The 24,095-nt window shown below is 35.9% G+C and overlaps 1 protein-coding gene across 1 annotated transcript in view; it reads right to left on the bottom strand.

Moving 5' to 3' along the window:
- Window positions 1-410: 410 nt before the first annotated feature.
- The window catches only part of PROS1 (protein S), a 68,665-nt gene continuing 44,980 nt past the window's right edge, over window positions 411-24,095 (bottom strand). Inside the window, exons 8-15 of the mRNA XM_065913577.1 lie at window positions 23,105-23,226; window positions 20,242-20,357; window positions 17,244-17,433; window positions 11,284-11,451; window positions 9,444-9,612; window positions 7,231-7,379; window positions 5,252-5,477; window positions 411-884 (exon numbers count right to left, since the gene is read on the bottom strand). Of these exons, the coding sequence (XP_065769649.1) occupies window positions 724-884; window positions 5,252-5,477; window positions 7,231-7,379; window positions 9,444-9,612; window positions 11,284-11,451; window positions 17,244-17,433; window positions 20,242-20,357; window positions 23,105-23,226 (1,301 nt within the window). The 3' untranslated portion in view covers window positions 411-723. The remainder of the gene's footprint in view (window positions 885-5,251; window positions 5,478-7,230; window positions 7,380-9,443; window positions 9,613-11,283; window positions 11,452-17,243; window positions 17,434-20,241; window positions 20,358-23,104; window positions 23,227-24,095) is intronic.

Genomic DNA, 24,095 nt, shown 5'->3' with positions numbered 1-24,095 from the left:
CACTGTGTTCTGGAGCATGAGGAGCAAAGCTGAGTCTGCTCTGTCACAACTCCACCCCCTCCCACCGAGCCCACCCTCCTCCCACTTTACAGAGGAGATCCCCGTAAAGCAGCCCGGCCCACAGCCTGTCAGAAGAGCTTCTACTCTAGAGCTGGAACTCCCGCCTCTCATTCTCTGATCCAAGGATAACCCTCCTTTGCTTCTGAAGAACCAAACTCGGTCTCCTATTAGTTCGAGTTACACCAGGCAGAACGTCCCTCATTTGAAGACTGACTTGGGAGGACAGGTAACAGTGAAATTTAGTCACACGTACTTTTGTTTGGATTCTAAAAAAAGGTTTAACTTCCTTGACTCCTCCCCCCGCCCCCCCCCACACACAAACAAAACAGATATTTAAACCCTAGTTCGTGGTGATAAAATTAAACTTTACTTTTACAAACATAAAAAAAGAAATGCCATTTGTCACAAAAAATTCAAATTAAAAATTTTTATACGTTTCATTAATTTCTAGACAGCAATAGAGATAAGAATATTTTTTAATGTGATTCATATCACAAGAGAATCTTGTTTTCTTGAAAAAGGACCTTTTAAAAATTCCAGGAAGGTTAAAGTACCACAAAATAATCAAGATATGCACATTGTAGGTAAAACACTTCAGCTATTACTGAAACATAAGTATAATTACACACAGGTAAAAGATATTATCAGCAGAGAAAAAATGCCTTAAGTATGCTTTGTCTTCTGCCAAACTGATGGACATGAGTGAGCTCTAATATCATTATGTTTAGAAATGGCTTCATCCAAATCCAACTGTACACCATTAATGTTCACTTCCATACAGCCTTGATAAAAGGCATTCACTGGTGTGGCGCTGAATGGAACATCTGTTAAAACAGAATATTAAAATATTAGCCCAAGACTTTTAGCATCTTACTTGCTTATAGTTAGAGGAATTATTCAGATTGCTCATTTTCAATTAAATTCTAACCCTAAAAGAAGAGCCAATAATGTAATTCTGTTCAATAAGTTCATATTAAGTGACTTCTGTGTTATAGGTGTTGTGTTTGGTACTGAATTCAGCATACCTTGAGTTCCTCTGATTTTGTAAAAGTTCCAGCCAAACCTCAGATAAATAAACGTGCTTTAGAAAGAATAGAAAATAGCATTCTTACTTGTGGTACTTACTTCTACTTTACTTTTTCCTTAAATCTGAGCAATAGGTTAAGCATTATTAAGACATTTTTTTCAACTCAAAATTATAGCTACTTGGAAGTCTTTTTTAAATGTCACGATAAATATGTCTCTTTTATTATTGCTGGAATATAAGTAGATTTCTGCATTTTCCAAAGAAATAAGTGTCTTGCGGAGCATACAGTAGCAAGTCATAATAGGGAACTCACTGTTATGTAATGTTTGGTGTTCTGAAAAATAACAGTTTTAATAATACGTCAGTGAATAGGGCCTCAAGGCTTTCCTATGCTTTTACTCTCCTTATCAAACTCAATATTTAGGCAACTTCCTTGGATTCCTGAGAACTATGGTTCATCTTCAGAGCAGCCATCTCTCTATTTGCTTCCTCTTTTCTTGGCATCTCATCTCCATAAATTTTAATTCCCAATGGATATATATATATACACTTCAAATTTCCCACTTCTAACTTGTCAATGTAGTGAATAAATCCATACTTTTCTATGGGCTCAGCATTTGTTAAGAAACAGTTTCAAGTCTGGCTGACTATCATAGGCTATATCATTGTTATAAATATCCCTGGAGTCATCTATTTCCCCTGAATTTAATTCATAATATGTGACTTAACATGCCTATTTTGCACATCAATTAAGAAATTACCCATTCCCTAGTTCACACTCTTCAGTTCAGTTCAGTCGCTCAGTTGTGTCTGACTTTTTGAGACCCCATGAACCGAGGCACGCCAGGCCTCCCTGTCCATCACCAACTCCCGGAGTTCACCCAAACCCATGTCCATAGAGTCGGTGATGCCATCCAACCATCTCATCCTCTGTCATCCCCTTCTCCTCCTGCCCTCAATCTTTCCCAGCATCAGGGTCTTTTCAGATGAGTCAGCTCTTCACATCAGGTGGCCAAATTACTGGAGTTTCAGCTTCAACATCAGTCCTTCCAATGAACACTCAGGACTGATCTCCTTTAGGATGGACTGACTGGATCTCCTTGCAGTTCAAGGGACTCTCAAGAGTCTCATCCAACACCACAGTTCAAAACCATCAGTTCTTCTGCGCTCAGCTTTCTTTATAGTCCAACTTTCACATCCATACACGACCACTGGAAAAACCATAGCCTTGACCTTTGTTGGCAAAGTAATGTCTCTGCTTTTTAATATGCTATCTAGGTTGGTCATAACTTTCCATCCAAGGAGGAAGCGTCTTTTCTTTCAAAGAGCATCTTTTAATTTCATGGCTGCAGTCACCATCCGCAGTGATTTTGGAGCCCCCAAAAATAAAGTCTGACACTGCTTCCACTGTTTCCCCATCTATTTGCCATGAAGTGATGGGACCAGATGCCATGATCTTAGTTTTCTAAATGTTGAGCTTTAAGCCAACTTTTTCACTCTCCTCTTTCACTTTCATCAAGAGGCTCTTTAGTTCCTCTTCACTTTCTGCCATAAGGGTGGTGTCATCTTCATATCTGAGGTTATTGATAATTCTCCTGGCAATCTTGATTCCAGCTTGTGCTTCTTCCAGCCCAGTGTTTCTCATGATGTACTCTGCATAGAAGTTAAAATAAGCAGGGTGACAATATACAGCCTTGACGTACTCCTTTTCCTATTTGGAAACAGTCTGTTGTTCCATGTCCAGAACTAACTGTTGCTTCCTGACCTGCATACAGATTTCTCAAGAGGCAGGTCAGGTGGTCTGGTGTTCCCATCTCTTTCAGAATTTTCCACAGTTTATTGTGATCCACACAGTCAAAGGCTTTGGCATAGTCAATAGAAATAGATGTTTTTCTGGATCTCTCTTGCTTTTTCGTTTATACTCTTAAGTCTCAATTTCCACTTTTCCTCAGTATTTCCTCACGCTTTCTAAACACATCTTGCCTAAAATTAGTCCTCAGTGCTATTGACAAAGTCCTGGAACCACAGAAATTGACATTTTTACTTCTTCTGAACTCTTTCACTGTTTGTTTGATTTCCTAAAATTGCATTCAACTAATTTGTGAATAAGGTAGTAGGTGGATTTCAATGTATTTAGAATTCATTCATTTGAACCATAATTATACTTCCTAATAATTAACCACATTAATGTAACTATGCATGTATACCTATCAATGGATCTGTCTAGCTAATGGATCTATTTATAACTTTTATAACCTATTTACTAAATCGTTTTAATACATATATCTTGGCCGGGCTACTTGGCTTGGCAATTTCAGTTCCCCAGCCAGGGATTAACCTGGGCCATGGCAATGAAAGGGCTTTCCTGGTGGATCAGTGGTAAAGAATGTAGCTTTCAATGCAGGAGATGTGGGTTTGATCCCTGGGTCAGGAAGATTCCCCTGGGGAAGGAAATGATAAGCCACTCCAGTATTCTTGTCTGGAGAATTCCATGGACGGAGGAGCCTGGCAGGCTACAGTCCATGGGGCTGCAAAGAGTCAGACAAGACTGAAGCCACTAGCATGCACACACATGCAACAATAAAAGCACCAAATCCTAACCACTGGACCACCAGGGGGCGCTGCTACAGTCTATTTACTTATATTCCCCCAAAGCCTAGAGAAAATGTCCATATATGGGAAATGAACACACTGAGCAGTTCAAGTATTTTAAAGATTAGCTGAAGTTCAGACACCAAACTATTCAAAATGTTTCTAAAAAACTTTCTGCCTCTATTTTTTAGTCATTTAAAGTACAGTGTTGATGCCAATGTCATATTTTCCCATATTAACCACTTTTCCTCCAGTTTTCCCCGTCTTGGTAAATGGGATCTTCACCTACGCAACTGCTCATGCCAAATACCTAAGAGTCTTTCAATCATTAATTTCTATTAGCTTTGCTTCCCACATATATCTCCAATCTAGTCACTGTATCCTATCTCCACTAGCATCACCCCAGTCCAACAGTTTCCTCCGCTTCCTCATGTGCAAAATGGAGATAACAAAAGTACCTTCCTCATAGGACTACTTTACATATTAAAACACTTGAACAATGCCCAGACTGTTTGTTATGCACCCATTTGAGGCAGTATAGTTGTCACCATTGTTATTGTAACTGCTTGTTTATCTGAGCTGCTTCATTAGCCCCCAACTCATCTCACGCACTTTTATCTCCCACCTGTCCATCTGCATCCATCATGCAGGGGAATTTTTTTAAACTGCATCATTGATATACCACTTCCTTGTCTAAAACTTTTTAATGATTCTTACGGACCAATAAGACACAGGACTCTGAACCAGGTCTATAATAATCCCACCTACCACCCATTTCACAGCCTCCTCTTGCATGACCATTCCCCTCGCTCAATGTGCTCTCATGGCACTGATCTTCTATATATTCCTTAAGCATGTCAACCCCTTTCCATTCTGCCATGGACAATTTGCATACTAGCTCCAATATCCACCCTGATTACCTGTAAACTTCATTTAATCCTTCAAATGTCAGAGTTGTATCTTATTCTCTTCCTCAGAGAGCTTGTTCCTGGCCCCCACAGACAGATCAAAGCCTCATTTTTCAGGCTTTAAAACCAACCCCTACTTTTATTTCATAGAAGTTATGAAAATTTTAATTTTTAAAATATTTTCTTAATCAGTTGTTTAATATTTGCCTCTGTCATTAGATGGTAAGGGTCTTAACAGCAGAGATTGTATCCATTTGTTTATTGCTGTGTCCCTACTGCCTGAGACATAGGATCTTAATAAATATTGGGTGAGTGATGGTTGAATCGAAGAATAAATATTAAACTCGGAAGACAATTGTGAGTATAAAATGAAATAGCAAATCATTTCTGGCTAGGATAGTCAAATGCATCAAAACTTGGTTAGTTTCAGTTTACCATTAAAAAAATTAAATAAAAATGACCAATAAAATGTTCATGCAAGCCCCCAGAAAAAGAATAATGGTTACTGGAATTTTCTCTTCCCTTCTGATGCCCCTTTACTACAATTACTTCTGCTCTCTATATATACAGATGCTGTTTTACTAAAACTGCATATTTAAAATAGTATCAATTTCATTAAAAAAAAACAACACTTTTTAAAACGGAAAACAAAGTAAGAAGATACCTGGAAGGCCACCCAGGTAAGTGGCCACTGTTCCTTTCATTGCTTCATCCAAGATGGCAAATTGTCTTTGAAAGTCTTCAGAGTGGAAGCTATCCTTTGTAAGTTGAGTCAATAGTTCCAAATTGTTTCTGTTGACTCTGATTTCCAGAAAGGTTTGCTGATCGGAACATAGACTTATGGCCTGTATCCGAGCTATTACCATACTTTCAACAGATACCAGGATATCCTGAAGAACAAAGACTCATTATAAACAAATACAAACAGTAATGCCAATTAAAAGAGACTTTGGTTTTTAAAATTCAAGAGACTGAATTTCAATGAGGTGGGGAAAATATGATCGAGCCTTCAAGTTTAAATGAAAAAACTTCTATTATCATAATCATTATTTTTGAATATATATTATTTTTACAAACTCCAGGTTTAGCTAAGATGTGAATGTACAGCAGGTTCTGAAAATTCAAGAAACCAATGGGAACTTAAGTAGTATCTTAAGCAACAAATTTCTTTTATGAGCCTTCCCAATTTTAAAACTTACGTATGGAAAAGGAAGGAGTTGAATCATTCTTTGTTGGGGAAAAGACTTAGAAAACTTAAAGTGCTTTAATAAGCACATCCAGCAAGACTGAAAGGTTTATTTGTGCCACACAAGAAATCCTATAGACTTGGGACAAACTGAGTGACGTCTCTGAGAAAGAAAAACCAGGACTGTTACAGAGTATTTATCAGAAGGTTCTCAAATATATATACATACATATATATGTGTGTGGGTGTGTATTTATTTTCGAATGTTTTAAACTGCTGATACACTAAATTAACTCAACTTGCCAAGAGTCATCTATGCAGATAGCTTACCAGCATATGGAGGAAATATAAAAAGGAGAGAAAGTAAAATCAAAACTAAGGAGGTGGGTGTTATGCTGCTTTCCAGATAGCAGAAAGATATTCTGAAGTATTTACAGAAACACATAAAACATAGACAAGGTAAAATAAATATCAAGGACATGGCACGTGTTAACCTCCTCTACTATTCTGAGTGTAGTGTTGAAGGCAGGATTTCCGTTTTGCTTTTAAAAAAACCAAACAACTGAAACCCAAATGTAGCAAGCTCCTGTAGTCTACTGGAGACAAAACTTAACAGGATTTTTCTCAGGTTGCTTATAGTTAACCATCAGAAACTCCCCACAACCATCCCTTAAGTTGCAAACAGCATCTCTTTTTATCACTATAGGCGTTATTCAATTATATGTCTCTTTCTAAAAGTCACAAAGAACATCCAAGTCAACCATGGCACAAATGAAAGCTACTTGCGGTAACTTGGTGGAATCCACTGTGGATGACACAAGGATAGAATTATTATTCTCTAATAGAAGGCTGAATAATACAGACCTTCTGATAACTCTCATGTTTTCTTTTATCTGAGAGTGTTTTCTGTTCTTCCTTCTAATTTCAAGGCAGAGTTGCCAGTAGGAAGCCAAGTAGACTGGTTTTAGTTTTCCCTAGTCTTATCTAATTTACTTATGGGAGAAAAGATTAAGAGTATCAGAAAGCACAAAAAAGTATAATTAGACACTGAATATTTCAGAGTGGATTGCAATCAGACTCACTTTTATTCTGTTAGTACAGATAAATTCCCATGATACTTCAAAGATTCTGAATAAGGGCGGATCTCCATGTACTCAGAGAAGACTCCGAGCAGCCTTTGTGGGAGTCTGCCTAATCTAAACTATAGGTACAATACACAGGTTTTTCTATTCTCCCCTATCCCCTTACTGCTCAGTTCAAACCTTGGAAATAAGCCAGCAAAAAAGTAACAATAATGAATATTTATTCAATCTTTAATGACATGCCAACTAATTTATGTAAGCTATCTCATTTCATCTTCAAAACACCACTTTGAGGTAAACACTGTTATTCTATCCATTTTACTGATTTTTAGAAAATTACAAAATAAGGATCATAAAGGTTCAGAGGCAAGTTACCTGAAGCTTCTCAGTGGCGGAATCCACCAAGGACAAGGCAAAGGGCACCGTGTCACCGGAAACCAAGGCCAGCATGACACCGGTGCCCGCTGATGGGCGAATATTCAAGGACACATTGATTTGCCAAGCCTCGGGATTGGATTCATTCTCTGTTTAAACAATGAAACAGAAGCAGGATCAATGTACTCCTAAGTGCACCAGAAGAATTAGCTATAATCTTATTAGTATTCAAAGCCATCTTTGAGTGATATTAAAGAATTTAGTTCTTTCTCAATGATCTATATAACCTAGGCAAAACAGAGCAAGAGAAAACAGTTTTTAACGCAGGCAAGAAACACACAGATGTTCTCATCCTTTGGTTCTTCCTACAACAGAATTCTGGGTTGTGGTGTTTAGAATTATGATGAATTTTCCATTTGCTCTTTATCAGCTCTCCCTTCTATCTTACATATTCTTCAATGCTCAAAATCTCAGAGTGGTTGTATTTTAAAATACAAGAAAGTATGACCAATTTATTGTCATATATCTGAGGGAAAATCTGAGTACAGCTGCCAACCCCAGCCCAGTACTTCTCTTCCTTATAGGAGTCAGGTTAGAGCAGTGGGAAAGAAAAGTCTGATCTCTATACATAGGGGTGTGGGATGGTTTGATAATAGAGAAATATTCTGAAGTCAACAGTTAACTTTGAAATTCTAATAGGAACTCTTCTGTAATTCTCTTATCATAATACTTAACATTCTTTTTCTTAATTATTAGGTTGATAGTCTATACAACTAGAATGCAAGCTCTGCAAGTCTCTTTTTACTGCTTTCCTCAGTAATCACTTAACAAATATTTGCTGAATTAATATGATTTCAAAACAGTTTGATTTCTAATAATTTGAAATAACTTGTAAACTAATAATCTGAAAATATTAGCTTAAGATCTGAATGAAGTCTTCCCCATTTAATACAAAGAAATGTATAACAATAGCCCAAATACCACTTTGAGGCTTTAAAAGGGTAAATGTGAATGGAGAAAATAATTCTCCTTTGACAAGATATTCTTCCATTTAGCCACATCTAATACTATTACATTTTTCACTATAATCCTTTAAATTCCACCCAAGAGGAAAAAAAACAAACCTGTATAATCATTTTGAAGTAAGTAAATTTACTGTAGGACGTTAACTCAAAATGAACATGCTGATGTGGAGAAATTATAATATAACATTAAATATTAATTATAAAGTATGCCACATTTATGTTATCTATGAAACAACTAGTTAGTTACTTATGAAAGTAAATTTAGGTACAATAAAACTATTTTCATTTTCTTTTCAGAGTTTTTCTTCCACTGGAACAAATTATCATGGGCCTAGTTTTTTCCTATATTCAATCATCAACTCAACGTATTTTTTTTAAAAACCTTTATATTCAGAACAGAGCTAAAGTTAATGACATTGTATTAATTTACATTAAAAAAACAGAAAGCAATAGTAAGATGCTTCCTTAAAACTACAGTAATACTTTTAAGGCTGCAAATAAAGTTAAAATATGACTTTTTCTTAAATCAGAGTATTCAAATTTACCCTAAATTCATACTAAATACTGTTAGTAGCTCAAATAATGAACTCATAAAACAGAAAATGACATAGAAGCCAACAAAATAATTAAGATACACAAATACCTAATAAAAATATGGTGAGATATTCAATTTCAATAGAAACTGGGATAATTAAAACTACAAGATTTACTTTTTCAACTTTCTAATTAGAAACAAATCTTGAGCATAAACTTTCTTCTGTTGGTAAAAGTATAAATTGATAAAGAGAGGTCCTCTGGCAAACCAGCCATTACCCTAAGCACAAGGTATATTAAAGGAATTTGAAGGGTAGTCATGAAAACAAGAAAACGTAAGCAGTTTAACTCTTGACTAGATTGATTCAAGCCCTCTCATTAAGAGTCTAGCAAATGGACAGATATGCTTATCTTCAAATGTTAATATGATTTATCCCAGTCTCTACTGTTTTATCTGACACCCATCTTTAAGCCAAAAATTATTAAATACAGAAGAAAAACAAGTCATAGTCAAGAGAAAAAGCAATCATTATGGCCAGCTTTAGATATGACAGATTTAGTTTCAATTCAAAACAGCAAGGAATTTTTGCTATTTGTTAATGAATAAATTTAAACATTAGTGAGAAGAGAAAGATACAATATGAGATCACTTACTATAATCTATGCTAAATTGAGCAACTCCAGTACCAGGATAGTAGGAACCCCTCTCCACAGTGACAAGACAATGCTTATTTTGTTTTTCTTGAATGATTTCCTTTACTCCTGAAGTTCCTTGATTCATCAAATTCCAGCCTCGAATACATCCATCTAGACGAGGGTTAATCTAACAATATAAAATATAGACCAATGAATGCATTTTAAACTTACAAAAAGGGGGCTTTGTTGATTATATTACTATGTTTATTGATATTACTATACTTATTGATTATATTACTGGATACAGATTTTCATTTAAGGGCAAAATTCTTCTTTGATGACATTTTAAAATATTTAGAATTTTATCTAAATTTTTTCCAAGGTCTCCTACAGATGACAGTCTTTTTCAGTAAAAGTGCGTTTATAACATCAGAGACCTTCACTGGGATCCTAATGATTTTTAACATCTATCCTAATGATTTTTAACACCTCAAGCCCCACCTGCCTCTCCTGTATCATCCGGCATGAACTTTTCTGCTCTCTAGTTCCACGAACGCTTTTAACTGTGGTCCTGAGTTCTCAGCTGCTTTTGTTTTTTGTTAACTATATTTACAACATAGGTTTGTCTTGCCATCAAACACTAAGCCTTTTCAGGAACAAAAGTGTTTTGCATTCTTTAGTCTCACCAAAGCATCCAGCCACACTCAGACATGTAGCCATTTCAAAAATAGTTGATTTTTTTTGAATAATTTATTTTACTTTTAAAATGTCTTGATTTATCAATTTCAAAGGAGAGGTATATTTACTCTGACATGAGTTAACTAATTCAGATTTTATATCATATCACAAATCTTTTAAGAGCTAAGGCAACTGAAATATATATAAAATAGTAAATATTTAAATTAAATCAGTAAGTGTAAAATTGGCAGATCCATGACTTCAAATGAAAAATTTTAAACTCTTCAAGGTCAGTGATCAGTCTCCTTCATGAAAACTTTTCCACAGAAGTTAGACAAACACATATAGAAAAATCATCTATTATATCTAGCTTCAATTTATGACAGGCTGCAGTTTTATTCCCATCAAAGATTTTCTTTTTAAAATTCAACCTTATGTATAGAACAGACTTTTGGACTCTATGGGAGAAGGCGAGGGGATGATCTGAGAGAATAGCATCGAAACATGTATATTATCAAGTGTGAAACAGATCGCCAGTCCAGGTTGGATGCATGAGACAAGTGCTCAGGGCTGGTGCACTGGGAAGACCCAGAAGGATGGGGTGGGGAGGGAGGTGGGAGGGGGGATCGGGATGGGGAATACATGTAAATCCATGGCTGATTCATGTCAATGTATGGCAAAAACCACTACAATATTGTAAAGTAATTAGCCTCCAACTAATAAAAATAAATGAAAAAAAATAATAAATAAAATTCAACCTTACATGCTATACTTGTCTCCCAAATTTTAGTCCTAAAACAGACCTAAGAAAATCTTACTTTGACTGGCTTCTAGAAAATAATGTACTTTTGGACTCAAATATATACATTTATACATCTAATGGCTGAGTATGAACTATTATGATGTTAATGTTTAACTGATGCTTGAAGAATTTTTAAAAATCTACTTCTCCATGAGTAATGCTGGGAATTTAAACAGGCTCAAAAACACTACATTCATTTTCTTATTTCCTTACTATAATTTCAAAGGTTGATAATGCTATTTTCCCACGTTCAGTTCAAGTTTTCACAGTCGGTGTGTTCAACAAAATAACTTCATTTGACTCAGAAAAACACATTTTCAAGTCTATTACAGAAGAAAGATTTCATCCATGATGAATGATACAAGCTTGGATCATTACCGGTCTAATGAGTGCATTCTCCAATTTCCGAGGTATTCCTGCAAAGTATACTTTGGTTTCTAGAAACCCATTGGTGGGCTTAAAAAGGCTTTCAGGCTTATTTATATTCATTACAGCTTCTTTAGCTATTTTTACACTAATACTCTGTTCTAATTCTTCCACAGAGACCTACAATTAAAAAGACAAAAATTATCAAACAACCAAACATTACTGCATTTCATATGAAACACTAAGATTGAAAAATCCTGTTATTATTCCAGTACATAATTTTCCAAAGTAATCATTTTAATGCACTTGTTAATTTGTTCCAATACATTTCACATGTCAAATTAGTATAATGGTGATAAAAATATGTTTTACTGTGATAATTCTTGATCAAAACTAAATCAACACCATATTTTAAAGTTAAAAATCAGTATTTTTCTATCACATTTAAACATTCATTTATAATATATATCTTTCAATCCCAGTGTGCAGAGAAGGCAATGGCATACCACTCCAGTACTCTTGCCTGGAAAATCCCATGGACAGAGGAGCCTGGTAGGCTGCGGTCCACGGGGTTGCTAACAGTCGGACACGACCGAGCAACTTCACTTTTCACGCATTGGAGAAGGAAATGGCAGCTCACTCAGTGTTCTTGCCTGGAGAATCCCAGGGACGGGGGAGCCTGGTGGGCTGCCGTCTATGGGGTTGCAGAGTCGGACACGACTGCAGCGACTTAGCAGCAGCAGCAGCCATAAAATTAACAGTTTAAAAAAAAGAATCACTCTACAGAATCTTAGGAAACTTTTAAGTGCCCTTATTTTGCATTTGTCTGATAGTATAAATATGAAATCAATAATGTGAATACATCTTAACATAAATTAAGAGAAGCTAGTACATTCAGTATTATGTTTATTAAACACAAAATATATTTTGTTTCAAAATTCAAAAGTAGTTGAAGTCATAAGAAAGCATAATACATTAAATTAAATTGGGTTTTTCCAATGAAAGTAGTTTGGGGTTCTAAAAAAATTGGAAGTAGTGGTAAACAATAAAATTTTTTTTCTTATAAAGGCAATTTGAAGAACCATTGCTGCAATTTCCTCACATAAAACTGTAGGACTCAACATGCAAACTCTGCATTTACTTGCCAATCGGGGTAGCCAGACAATAGGCATATCAGAGCACTACTACAGGAAGAGAAAAATTATGCTCTAAAGTAAAATAACACCCCAGCATCAGCCTTCATTTGTAGCTTTCATGTTATTCTATGTATATGAGCAAGCTTTGGCAAATATTATACTTGAACTTAGGTATTAACATATTGAAACATATTTTTTATAAACTATATTTTTAATATAATATTTAGAGCAGTATATTGGATGTGCTAAGAGTTTAAAACCACAGATTGACAGTAACTTATCTTGGGGTCTTTATAGCCCTCTTTATGCTCAATTTCCAAAAGCTTTTAGTCTATCTTAAATTAAAGGCTGGATCTTAAAAATATACTCCGAATCTGATCACTTCTCAGCACTCCTACTATCAACACTGAAGCCAAAGTTGTCATCTTCTTTTCACTGTGTTATTGCAATAGTCTCCTAATCCCATATCCTGTTTTATCTTTGTGAAAGTGAAAGTGTTAGTCATCCAGTCGTGTCCGACTCTGCAACCTCACAGACTGTAGCCCGCCAGGCTCCTCTGTGCATGGAATTCTCCAGGCAAGAACACTTGGCTGGGTAGCCGTTCCCTTCTCCAGGGGGTCTTCCTGACCCAGGTATTGAAGCCGGGTCTCCCACACTGCAGGCAGATTCTTTACCATCTGAGCCACCAGGGAAGCCCATAGTTGTGGCCCACGGGCAATAGTTGTTCCGAGGCACGTGGGACCTTCCCAGGCCAGAGACTGAACCTCAGATATCAATAACCTCAAATACGCAGCTGACACCACCCTTATGGCATAAAACAAAGAAGAACTAAAGAGCCTCTTAATGAAAATTAAAGCAGAGAGTGAAAAAGTCGGCTTAAAACTCAACATTCAGAAAACTAAGATCATGGCATCTGGTCCCATCACTTCATAGCAAATAGATGGGGAAACAATGGAAACAGTGACAGACTTCATTTTCTAGGATCCAGAATCACTGCAGATGGTGACTGCAGCCATGAATTTAAAAGACATTTGCTCTTTGGAAGAAAAGCTATGACCAACCTAGACAGCATATTAAAAAGCAGAGACATTACTTTGCCAACAAAGGTCCGTCTAGTCAAAGCTATGGTTTTTCCAGTAGTCCTATATGGATATGAGAGTTGGACTATAAAGAAAGCTGAGTGCCGAAGAATTGATGCTTTTGAACTGTGGTGTTGGAGAAGACTCTTGAGAGTCCCTTGGACTGCAAGCGGATCCAACCAGTCCATCCTAAAGGAGATCAGTCCTAGGTGTTCATTGGAAGGACTGATGCTGAAGCTGAAGCTCCAATACTTTGGTCACCTGATACAAAGAACTGACTCCTTGGAAAAGACACTGATGCTGGGAAAGACTGAAGGCAGAAGGAGAAGGGGACAACAGAGGATGAGATGGTTGGATGGCATCACTGGCTCAATGGACATGAGTTTGAGCAAGCTCCAGGAGTTGGTGATGGACAGGGAAGCCTGGTGTGCTGCAGTCCATGGGGTCGCAGAGAGTCGGATATGACTGAGTGACTGAACTGAACTGAGGGATTGAACCCGTGTCTTCTGCATTGGCAGGCAGATTATTTACCACTGAGCCACTATCTTTACTCTCTACAGTTTCCACAGCCCTTAGGTCCTAACCAGGATCATCTTTTAACATGCAAATTAGATCATATCATTTCTCAAAATCATCTAGGGTCTTTCTACTTAACACAAAACTCAAGGTCTTATTCCAGACCACATTTCTGACCTCACTTTTTACTACTCTTTCCCCCTCTCACTCCACTGCATCTACACTCACTTTCATGTTGCTGCTCAAGTAAAAACAAACACATCCTCTAGCCTAAGATTGTATTTGCTGTTCATGTGACACAGAATTATTTTCTTTCCAAAATATCTGCTGTCATGTGCCCTCAAGTCTCTGATTTAAAGTAATCCCATCAGAGATGGCTTTTCTGATTCCATATGCACACTCACCATCATCATTCTCTACTGCCTGGCTTTGCTTTTCTTTTTCCTCATACATTAATCACTATCTGACATAGCTATTTGTTGACACCACCAAAATGCAAGCTCCATAAAAGCAAGGACTTTTTTGTTTTATTCACTATTGCATCCCCACCACGTAGAAGAAGGAATAGCACAGAAAGTGCTCATAAAATATTTTGTTGGATAAATGAAATTATACAAATTATACATTTTCCACCAATATTAGGACTGTATCCAGCTATGAAACATAATAATCACTTACAAGTTATCAATATTTATTCCTACAGGTTATAGTCATTCTAATGACAATCATTACACATTCGATTTTATTTACCTGAATTATAAAACAATTCTAAGTTATACATTTTAATTTCTTATTTTTAACATATTTTATTTAAAATTTTAAAATAATTTAAAATTAGTGAAACTGCTATAAAGTGAATAGTCCAGTTAATAGGTTAGTTTAACTTAATCACTTTGTCATTAATTAAAATTAAAATACTTATTTAAAATATTTTCTTATTTTAAATAATTTCTGGGCTGCATAAATTTGTTTGAAACCAGTATAATTCATTAATAAACCATCAGGATTATAAGTTAGTAGGACTACCATGCTACCATAGTGAAAGTGAAGTCGCTTAGTCAAGTCCGACTCTTTTCGACACTGTGAACTGTAGCCTACGAGGCCCCTCTGTCCATGGGATTCTCCAGGCAAGAATACTGGAGTGGGTTGCCATTTCCTTCTCCAAGGGATCTTCCCGACCCAGGGATCGAACCCAGGTGTCCGGCATCGGAGGCAGACGCTTTAACCTCTGAGCCACCAAGGAAGCCCTTGCTACCATTCTATCTTAAATATAAAAGGTATGGAGTGAAAAAAGAAATCCTATTTATCAGGGGAGTGTAAAGTACAAAAATTGTTAAGATATTGGATTACAATTTAAAGAAAAACCAATAGCACAAAATTTATTACCAAAGTTTCTCTCTGACTTGAGAAAAATATTGAATTATAATTTAAAGAAAAACCAATAGCATCAAATTTATTACCAAAGTTTCTCTCCGACTTGAGAAAAATATTGAATTATAATTTAAAGAAAAACCAATAGCACCAAATTTATTACCAAAGTTTCTCTCCGACTTGCTAATTGTTCTTAAATTTTACTTTTTTCTATAAGCTTGTATTCAGTTTATAGAGGGAGATTTTAATTTAAATGCTGTAGCTAAAACATGGGCATATCATTAAATAATAGTTTCTTTTTAACAAGAATCATAAATATAGGAGATGAATGAAACTGAACAGCTGCGTTCCATTCAACCTGAATTTTGACTTTAACAGGATATAACTCATGAACAATTCTTCAATAAATACTATTTGCAACTCATGATCACTTCACAGATAAATATTTACCTTCTTTTTTATATCCCTTATATCCTACCTAGAAATGTATTTAAATTCACCTTCAAACAGCTGATACTTTCAATTTGTATAAACTCATTGAAAAAAGAATTCTGTTTACTCTCTTTTACTGAAAAAGTGATTTTAGTGGTTTTAGCTAGGTGATTTAGGGACAGCTGGCATTAAAGTGTATTCTTCAGTACACTGGAAGAATAGGTGTATGCATCAAATATATAGATACAGATGTAGTAGGAAAGATGTGGTAAAAAAAAAAAAAAAGCTATACTAATAAGCAACAGAAGTGAAAGAATTTTAACACCTTCTCTGACAGTTGCATTTGATCCTCTGAAGCCACAATTCTTTCAAAGTCAGGAGCCCAAAAGCCATGGCTACCAATCAACAGATAGCCTCCTTTTTGGTGAACCACATCTGCACCCAAATATTCTTTATTACACTTTCCTGTAACATATTTCACATTACACCGTATTGGTTCTCAATGCCACATCCACTATTAAACTGTTAGAATCTAACCTCAAAGAGCATGGACAATCTCCTACTATGGTTTCAGCCCCCTGGACTCAGGAATAGAGCACTTAAAACTTGCTTACTAAATCCTTATTGAATATATGATTGCAAAAGTGGATAAGTATAATGAAAGAATTTAGTGATGACTTTACATGGTTGCTTAACATGGACCTCTCTTGTCAGTTCCCATAGACTTAGAGTCTCTTTGGGTCACCACATTCTAAGGTGAAGCTGGTCTTCTCAGCTCTTCTCTGCTGAAAGTAGCGTTGATTTAAAGTGACATTCTCCCCTCTGTAGACTAACAGTAATCCCTTCTCCAAGATAAGTTCCATGTGAATACAGTAGATTAAAGTTCTATTCTTGATTAATCAAATAAAGACTCACTTTTAGGGATTACCTAAAAATACTAGTTTCTAAGCATTCTGATTGGCTCCAGCTAGTGCATCCTGTTTGTATAAATCCATTAATCTACATGATAAATTTAAAATTAAATTAAAATTTTAATTTTGTTACTACATGTATTTCTCTTTTACATTAAAAATATTGATGGCTATCCAGTGTAGCTGTCCTAGATCAGTGTTATCTTTGCATAACCCTTGACCTTATAGGTGCAATATCACAGTTCACCAGTTACAGCCACTAAAAAAGGTAAAGTTGAAAACAAAATAGTTATTTTTAACAAAGCAAATAACTGAAAACAACTTCAGTTATGGGAAATCCACACATGTTGAGAGAGAATCATTTCTCAGACCATTTCAGGTATTTACAGTGTGTAGAATACACTTCACACAACATCAGATAAACCCAAACTTATTTTGGTTTGGTATCACTATTAAAGTAATGATTAATGATTTTATACAAACTGCATCAGAGTGGAATGATTCTTTATAAATTCTGCAAAACATACCATATTCCATAAACCATCATTAATAACTTTGCCGCCAGTTGTCATTTTGACTGTATTTTCATTCTTAAACTGAATTTCAATCTTTCCCTCACGAAGGGCAATCAGGAACCAAGCTGAGTGATCAGAAGATTCTGCATACAGGATAACACCTTCTGAATCATATGTCCGGAAATCAAATTCAGCTGAAAATCTGAACAATGGACAAAGAGAGAGCCTGAATAGTGAGAAATATTGAAGATCATGTTTTTCTTTTACTCTCGAACTGGCAAATAGCAGTATGTTGAAAGAGACAACTCTTTCAACTAGAAAATAGTTTTTCTCTTTCACTAGAAAAAATAAAAGAGAAGGGCCGGATTAAACCCTTCTTGTATTATCTCTGGCTCCATGTGTACTTAAAATCAAGCTGTTTTACTTTCTTGCTTATTCGTGGAAACTTTTTTCCAAATGAGCATATGCTTTGATAAATTTTTCATCTTTTGGCATTTGTTTTGAAAGCTCTTTTAAATGCTGGAATACACATGTATAAATATTGGGCATATTGTCTCAAGCCTTTTATACACTATATAATCTAACATGAAGATTCTTCCTTTTTTTTCTCCTGTGTCCACATATGATTAATAAAAGATGTTTAATCCATGATTGGTTCATCCATCAAAGAGCAAATTTTCCCTATGATTTCATATATGTCAGGAAGGAATCACTCAGATATACAAGATAGATAGTATCTGAATGATTTCTAACATAATTAAGTCTTCATGTGTGGTAAAGGAAGGCAAAATCAAAAACTTTTAAAAGTATCTGTTAGTTTAATTTTAAAAGCTCTCCAAAACTCTAATTGCACAAATCACTATACTGGAGTACATAGAAGGAGAGTTTAAAAGATACAGCCATGTGTTTGGGGCAATCTGAGCTCTGACAATGCCTGTTGCTATTAAGAGATTGAACATATATGTAGCTACTACAGGGAAGGATAAAAATCTTAAGAATGCTGGACTGAAAAATAATATATATAAATTCATGGCCTTATGATACTGTAATAAAATCAGCATTAAAGTTTCCAAGGGACCCCGTAAAGCAAAATGATTGAAAAATGGTAAACAGGAAAAATAGTTGTATAATTACTGGCCATCTGAGTTAAATTAAAATAAAGGTAATTTAAATTAAAAAAATGAAGATTTCAGATAATTATGAAATATGGCAAGAAAGAATCCCAGACTCTTTCCTTTTCTATGTACAATAGTAATAGTAATAGAGGCATAATTTGTAATGGTCACAAACCTACCTCAAACAGAACAAAGAAAAAGTGATAGAACAAACTTTCTAGCCTTAAGAATTCCAAGAAAATATTATAAAGAGGTAAATGTGGAATAAAGTTTGTTGGGTAAATCACAATATACTAGGAATTTAAGGAACTCAGATTATATTTAAAAAGAAACATTTTGCTCTGAGTAGGGACTTCTCTTTCATATTCATCACATTTTGCTGATGTGAAGCATTATTATCTTGCCAAAACCTGAATCTGTGTATGGTCAGGATCTTCTAGAAGTTGATCCTATTATGGAGATAATTTCCTTCCCTTTGTAAAAACATGCTAAACCAGTAATTCAAATAGTTGTGTTCTGCATATTTTCTCTCTGGAATACATGAGCATACTGATTCACTACGTTGAGGAACAATTCATTCTCTTTCAGAAGTATTGTAGAGAGAAAAAAAGTGAACTTGTTAACTTTGGGTCAGCATACGGATTTGATCGTGGGAAACAGAGTTGAAGACATTTGCAAAAAAAGAAAAAAGAAACAAAAAACATTAGCTGTTTTTTGAGTTTGTTACATAGGTGGCAGCTTATAAAAGTTCATCAAGCTGTATATGTAAGATATATGTATATTACATGTATACTTCTGTGTGTGTGTATATGTGTGTGTGTGTATACAAATATATATAATACCTCAGTAAAAAGTTTAAACTAAATAATAAATACTGAAAGAAAACAACTGTCTGACCAATTTTATCCGATGTTAGAGCCCAAGCTTTTGTGAACGGTGAGAAATGAATACCTCTGAAAGTGTCTGAGATAATTAATTCTTCTCTCTCATAATAATTCTCATAGCAAGGAAAGGCTGTCTCTAATCCATATCACTAGAAGATATTCTTTGCTCTGAGATGTTAAAGGGGAAAACATTTTTGGGGAAATCAGAGTGCTGAAAGGTCACAATTATATCAGTGAATAAATTTCAGTGTTCCTTAATGATAAAATTTCTACAAATTGAGTTGAATTCTTTAATGAGTATTCACGCATATATCTAATGGATTAAATTCTAAATATACATGCTTAACTAATTAAAATATTTTAAAATTTGGATGCTATAATCAGTCTCAAATGTTTCCTTTCCATTATTCCAACAAAATGCCAATTTTTTTTTCCCTAGTTCCAACAATGATGGCCCTGAGAAAATTTGATAAAGTAGCATCATGATTCAAAAACAGAAGCAATTACTGTCTCTCCAAAGTCAACCTAACTACAGGAAGAGGAGATAAAGTACTCAGCCAACTAAAATCATGTGACACATTTCTTTAAAATACTACTTCAGCAATCTTATAGTTTCCTTAATAATTATGAATATAACTATATTCTAAAAGCAGTATCTTGAATTATTCCCATTACTTAGAAGATATAAAAAAGAATGAATATTTCACAAATACATTAAATCCTCTTTTCCAGCTTCTTAAAATATGTATTCATTAGAAAAGGAAGAACTCTGACTTAAGGTAAAATGATCACTAGGGAAGATCAGCCTAGAACAACATCAAATGATTCAAGCATGAAAATTATGTGTGAAGGAAAAAATGAACTTTAGGGTACCCAATATCATCTGATTGATAATACACCTAAATTATCTGATTGTTAGTAAAATTTCATGGATTTTAAACCATTAGTGACTCCTTTTCTTCTGTTCTGATCTGCTTATTTCTAGAATTATCACTGACATTGGTACCTCACCTGGTGGTTTCTGGCAAACGAAATTTTAAATACAAAACGACCCCTACAAACTGCTCTGCCAAGTAAAGCAATTCATAATTTTTGTCAAGGTCCAAAGGAAGGCACACTGGAACAGCCTGGAGAAAAGGCAACAAAATAAGAAAAGGCATTGGTTACTGTTTGGTGTACGTGTCAGGATATCATCCTTTCTCTGGTTCCTAGTGTTCTTGTCAAACATATCCTCTCTGATACAATACAACCAATGCAGAACACCCATGGTAATAACAAAGCAGTATCTTTTACTTCCCTGTATAGTCCATCAGTGTAATCCCCAAGAATGCATGCTAAGTCACTCAGTCATGCCTGACTCTTCCTGACCCCATGGACTGTAGCCCGCCAGGCTCCTCTGTCCGTGGGATTCTCCAGGCTAGAGTACTGGAGTGGGTTGCCATGCCCTCCTCCAGGGGACCCTCCTGACCCAGGGATCAAACCTGCGTTTCCTGCGGGTTCCTGCATGGCAGGTGAATTCCTTACCACTGAGCCAGTTTTATTTATTTTTTCCTCCGTACCTAGTTTATTTGTTTTTCTTTGGAGTATAATTGCTTTACAATGCTGTGTTAGTTTCTGCTGTAAAATAGAGTGAATAAGCTATGATGTTGTAAGTCGCTCAGTCACGTTTGACTCTTTGTGACCCCATGGACTGTAGCCCACCAGGCTCCTCTGTCCATGGGATTCTCCAGGCAAGAGTACTGGAGTGGGCTGCCATTCCCTTCTCCAGGGGATCTTCCCCACCCAGGGAGTGAACTCAAGTCTCCTGCATTGCAGGCAGATTCTTTATAGCAGAATAAGCTATATGTATACATAAATACCCTCCCTTATGAGCCTCCCTCCCACTCACCCTCCATTTGTTTTAAAGTCTTATTAAGCCAAAATTTTTCGGAGCAAAAATGTGCTCTCTAGATATCAAAGGAAATGCTGAAAAACCTGAACAGGATAAATATAAAGTAGGATATCATCAATATCTCCAAGGAATTTATAAAAAAAAAAAAAAGATTTAGAGTCAGGTGATTTATTATCAGGGCTTCCCAGGTGGCTCTAGTGGTGAAGAACCCACCTGTCAGTGCAGGAGACATAAAGGACAAATGTTCGATCCCTGGGTCAGGAAGATCCCCTGGAGGAGGGCATGGCAGCCCACTCCAGCATTCTTGCCTGGAGAATCCCATGCACAGAGGTGCCTGGCAGGCTACAGCCCATAGGATCACAAAGAGCCAGGCATTACTGAAGTGACTTAGCACACATGTACGAACTATTATCAAGGTCTTTCTTTCTTTTATGAGTAAAAACAAACATTTAAATGGAAAGCTTTTAAAAGGAGAAGTTCTTAAAAAAAAATAAATAAATAAAAGGAGAAGTTCTTGAGCATACATCTAGGGATATTCTGGGGAGAAGTGTGCAAATAGCACTGTATTAAATCTAGGTCCTGAAATAATATCTCATTTCCTCTTAGAACTTCAGTAAATCTATTCCAAGGAAGATGGCAACGTGTAACAACAAAAAATACTGAAATAATAGGATATCAAATTACAAAATAAACATGCACACATTTCAATGAAGTATTACCAAAGTTACTACACATACCAACTACCTTTCCTTACCTTCCTTTACCAAATAGGTAGCATAATATGAAATGTTGATATTTTTTAACATATACAGCTTCTCTTGATAGCAGATAGAGAGTATGTGTAAATCAATGACTATTAAATAATCAGTTAATGGTGTTTCTTTTTTTTAAATGTCTGCCTCATAAGCTTGACATTTCACTTTCACTTTTAAAAATTAAAAGAGACTCATGAATTGGACTAAAGATCACTAATGTGATCCTTGCTTAGGGAAAAAAAGAAAAAAAGAGCTTCAAATTTCTTCAGTGGAAGAAATATTAGAACCTACCCCCCAACATTCAATTTCTGGATCAATTATGAATTGAATTTGAGTAGCCTAGAAGCAAGTTGTGGAGACGGAAATGGCAACCCACTCCAGTGTTTTTGCCTGGAGAATCCCAGGGGCAGCGGAGCCTGGTGGGCTGCCATCTATGGGGTTACAGAGAGTCGGACAGGGCTGAAGCGACTTAGCAGCAGCAGAAGCAAGTTGAAGAGATAGAAAGTAACAAAATTGATCTCTCTGAATTTTGATATGCTTAAACCTCAACTAAACCCTACTCTGCCAAAACTGTTTGCACCTGAGATTTTATGCACACTCTTGCAAGTACTAACATGCCTAAGGCATGATCAAACTAGTCAGAGTGTGATAAACAAAAGTAGACTCTGAAAAGTGTTTTCACTGAAATTTCTATGAAAGATTTTTTCTCACAAAGAGAAGTATAAACCTTAGCTTTTTACAGTTGTTTAAGTAAACATACACATTGCATTTTATAAAAGTACAGGCTATACAGATGAGCACTCTTTGAACTGTGGCCCCGCAGCTTTTTTTTAACCCAGTCGCTTCAGTCCTGTCCAACTCTTCGTCACCCGCTGTGGACTGCAGCCCATCGGTCTCCGCTGCCCGTGGGATTCTGCAGGCAAGAACACTGGAGTGGGTTGCCATGCCCTCCTCCAGGGGGTCTTCCTGACCCAGGGAATGAGCCCGCGTCTCTGATGTCTCCTGCATTGGCCGGCAGGTTCTTTACCACTAGCACCACCTGGGAAGTCCCTCACAAGGTTTACCAAATTACGTGGTCAAAATTAGTAAATAGATTGTGACTCATAGCCTATTTTGAACTATAGCAATTAAGTAGAAATCTGTATTCTTATTTACCTCAACTATGTGGAAATAAGTACCTGGATCTCATTTTTAAAAACAGATGGGCATGTTAGTATTGCAGTGTTACCTCACAACTCTTCTGATCTTGGGCAAGTTTGAATCCTTTCTTTCCATCACAGTAACAAGAGTAACCTCCAGGGTAATTGACACAAAGTTGAGCACACAAGTTCTCAGAGCATTCATCCACATCTGGGGGAAAAGAGAACATAAATTTTAATATCTCCTGAATGTTCAATCCAACAGAAGAAGGACTATTCTGATTTTAGTATAAGATAATCAGTGATAATAAATCCTTAGTGAAAGAAATTCTTTGACATCAAATCACCTTTATGCACTTGCCACAGAAATTTAAATGAGTCACATATGTAATTTCAATTTGTTTATATGCCTGAATCAACAAATTAAAAGGATAACTTTCAGTAGTTAATTAATAAAGATATAACAACTATGCTAATTTTATGATTTTGAAGGAAAAAACAGAGTCTCAATGTAACTGTCGAATCTGATCATATGAATTCCATTGACACTTTCTTCTTAACTCTCTGCTTTGATGAAAAGGAAGGGGAAAAGAAGGAGTGGAGGGGAGGACAGGAAGGTGGGAAGAGAAGGGAAGAAAAGATCCCTTTTAAATGAACGTTAATGTAATTCACAGAGACAGAATCCACCTGCCAAACTAGAGATGTGGGTTCAGTTCCTGGGTCTGGAGGATCCCCTGGAGAAGGAAGTGGCAACTTACTCTAGTATGCTTGTCTGGGAAATCCCATGGACAGAGGACCCTGTTTGGCTATAGTCCATGGAGTCACAAAAGAGTTGGATGCAACTTAGCACTTAAACAACAATGTAGTTGGAGATTAAATGACTATATCAAGAAATATCACTTTCCATAATGCAATGATTAATGGTGGCAATAAATTTAAGGACATACATGTATTTCTTAACTTATGAAAGATATAGAAAAACAAAAAATCTCACTGTGCTATTACCTCCCGTTTCGTGAAATCTTCTCTATGGTCCCTGTCCCAATCCATACTTTTTAAGAAAATCACTCTTGAAAAGTT

This window comes from Muntiacus reevesi, chromosome 21 (assembly GCF_963930625.1).
Source record: "Muntiacus reevesi chromosome 21, mMunRee1.1, whole genome shotgun sequence".
Lineage (NCBI taxonomy): Eukaryota > Metazoa > Chordata > Mammalia > Artiodactyla > Cervidae > Muntiacus > Muntiacus reevesi.
The sequence above is the reverse complement of the archived record's forward strand: the minus strand, read 5'-3'. Positions and strand labels throughout refer to the sequence as shown.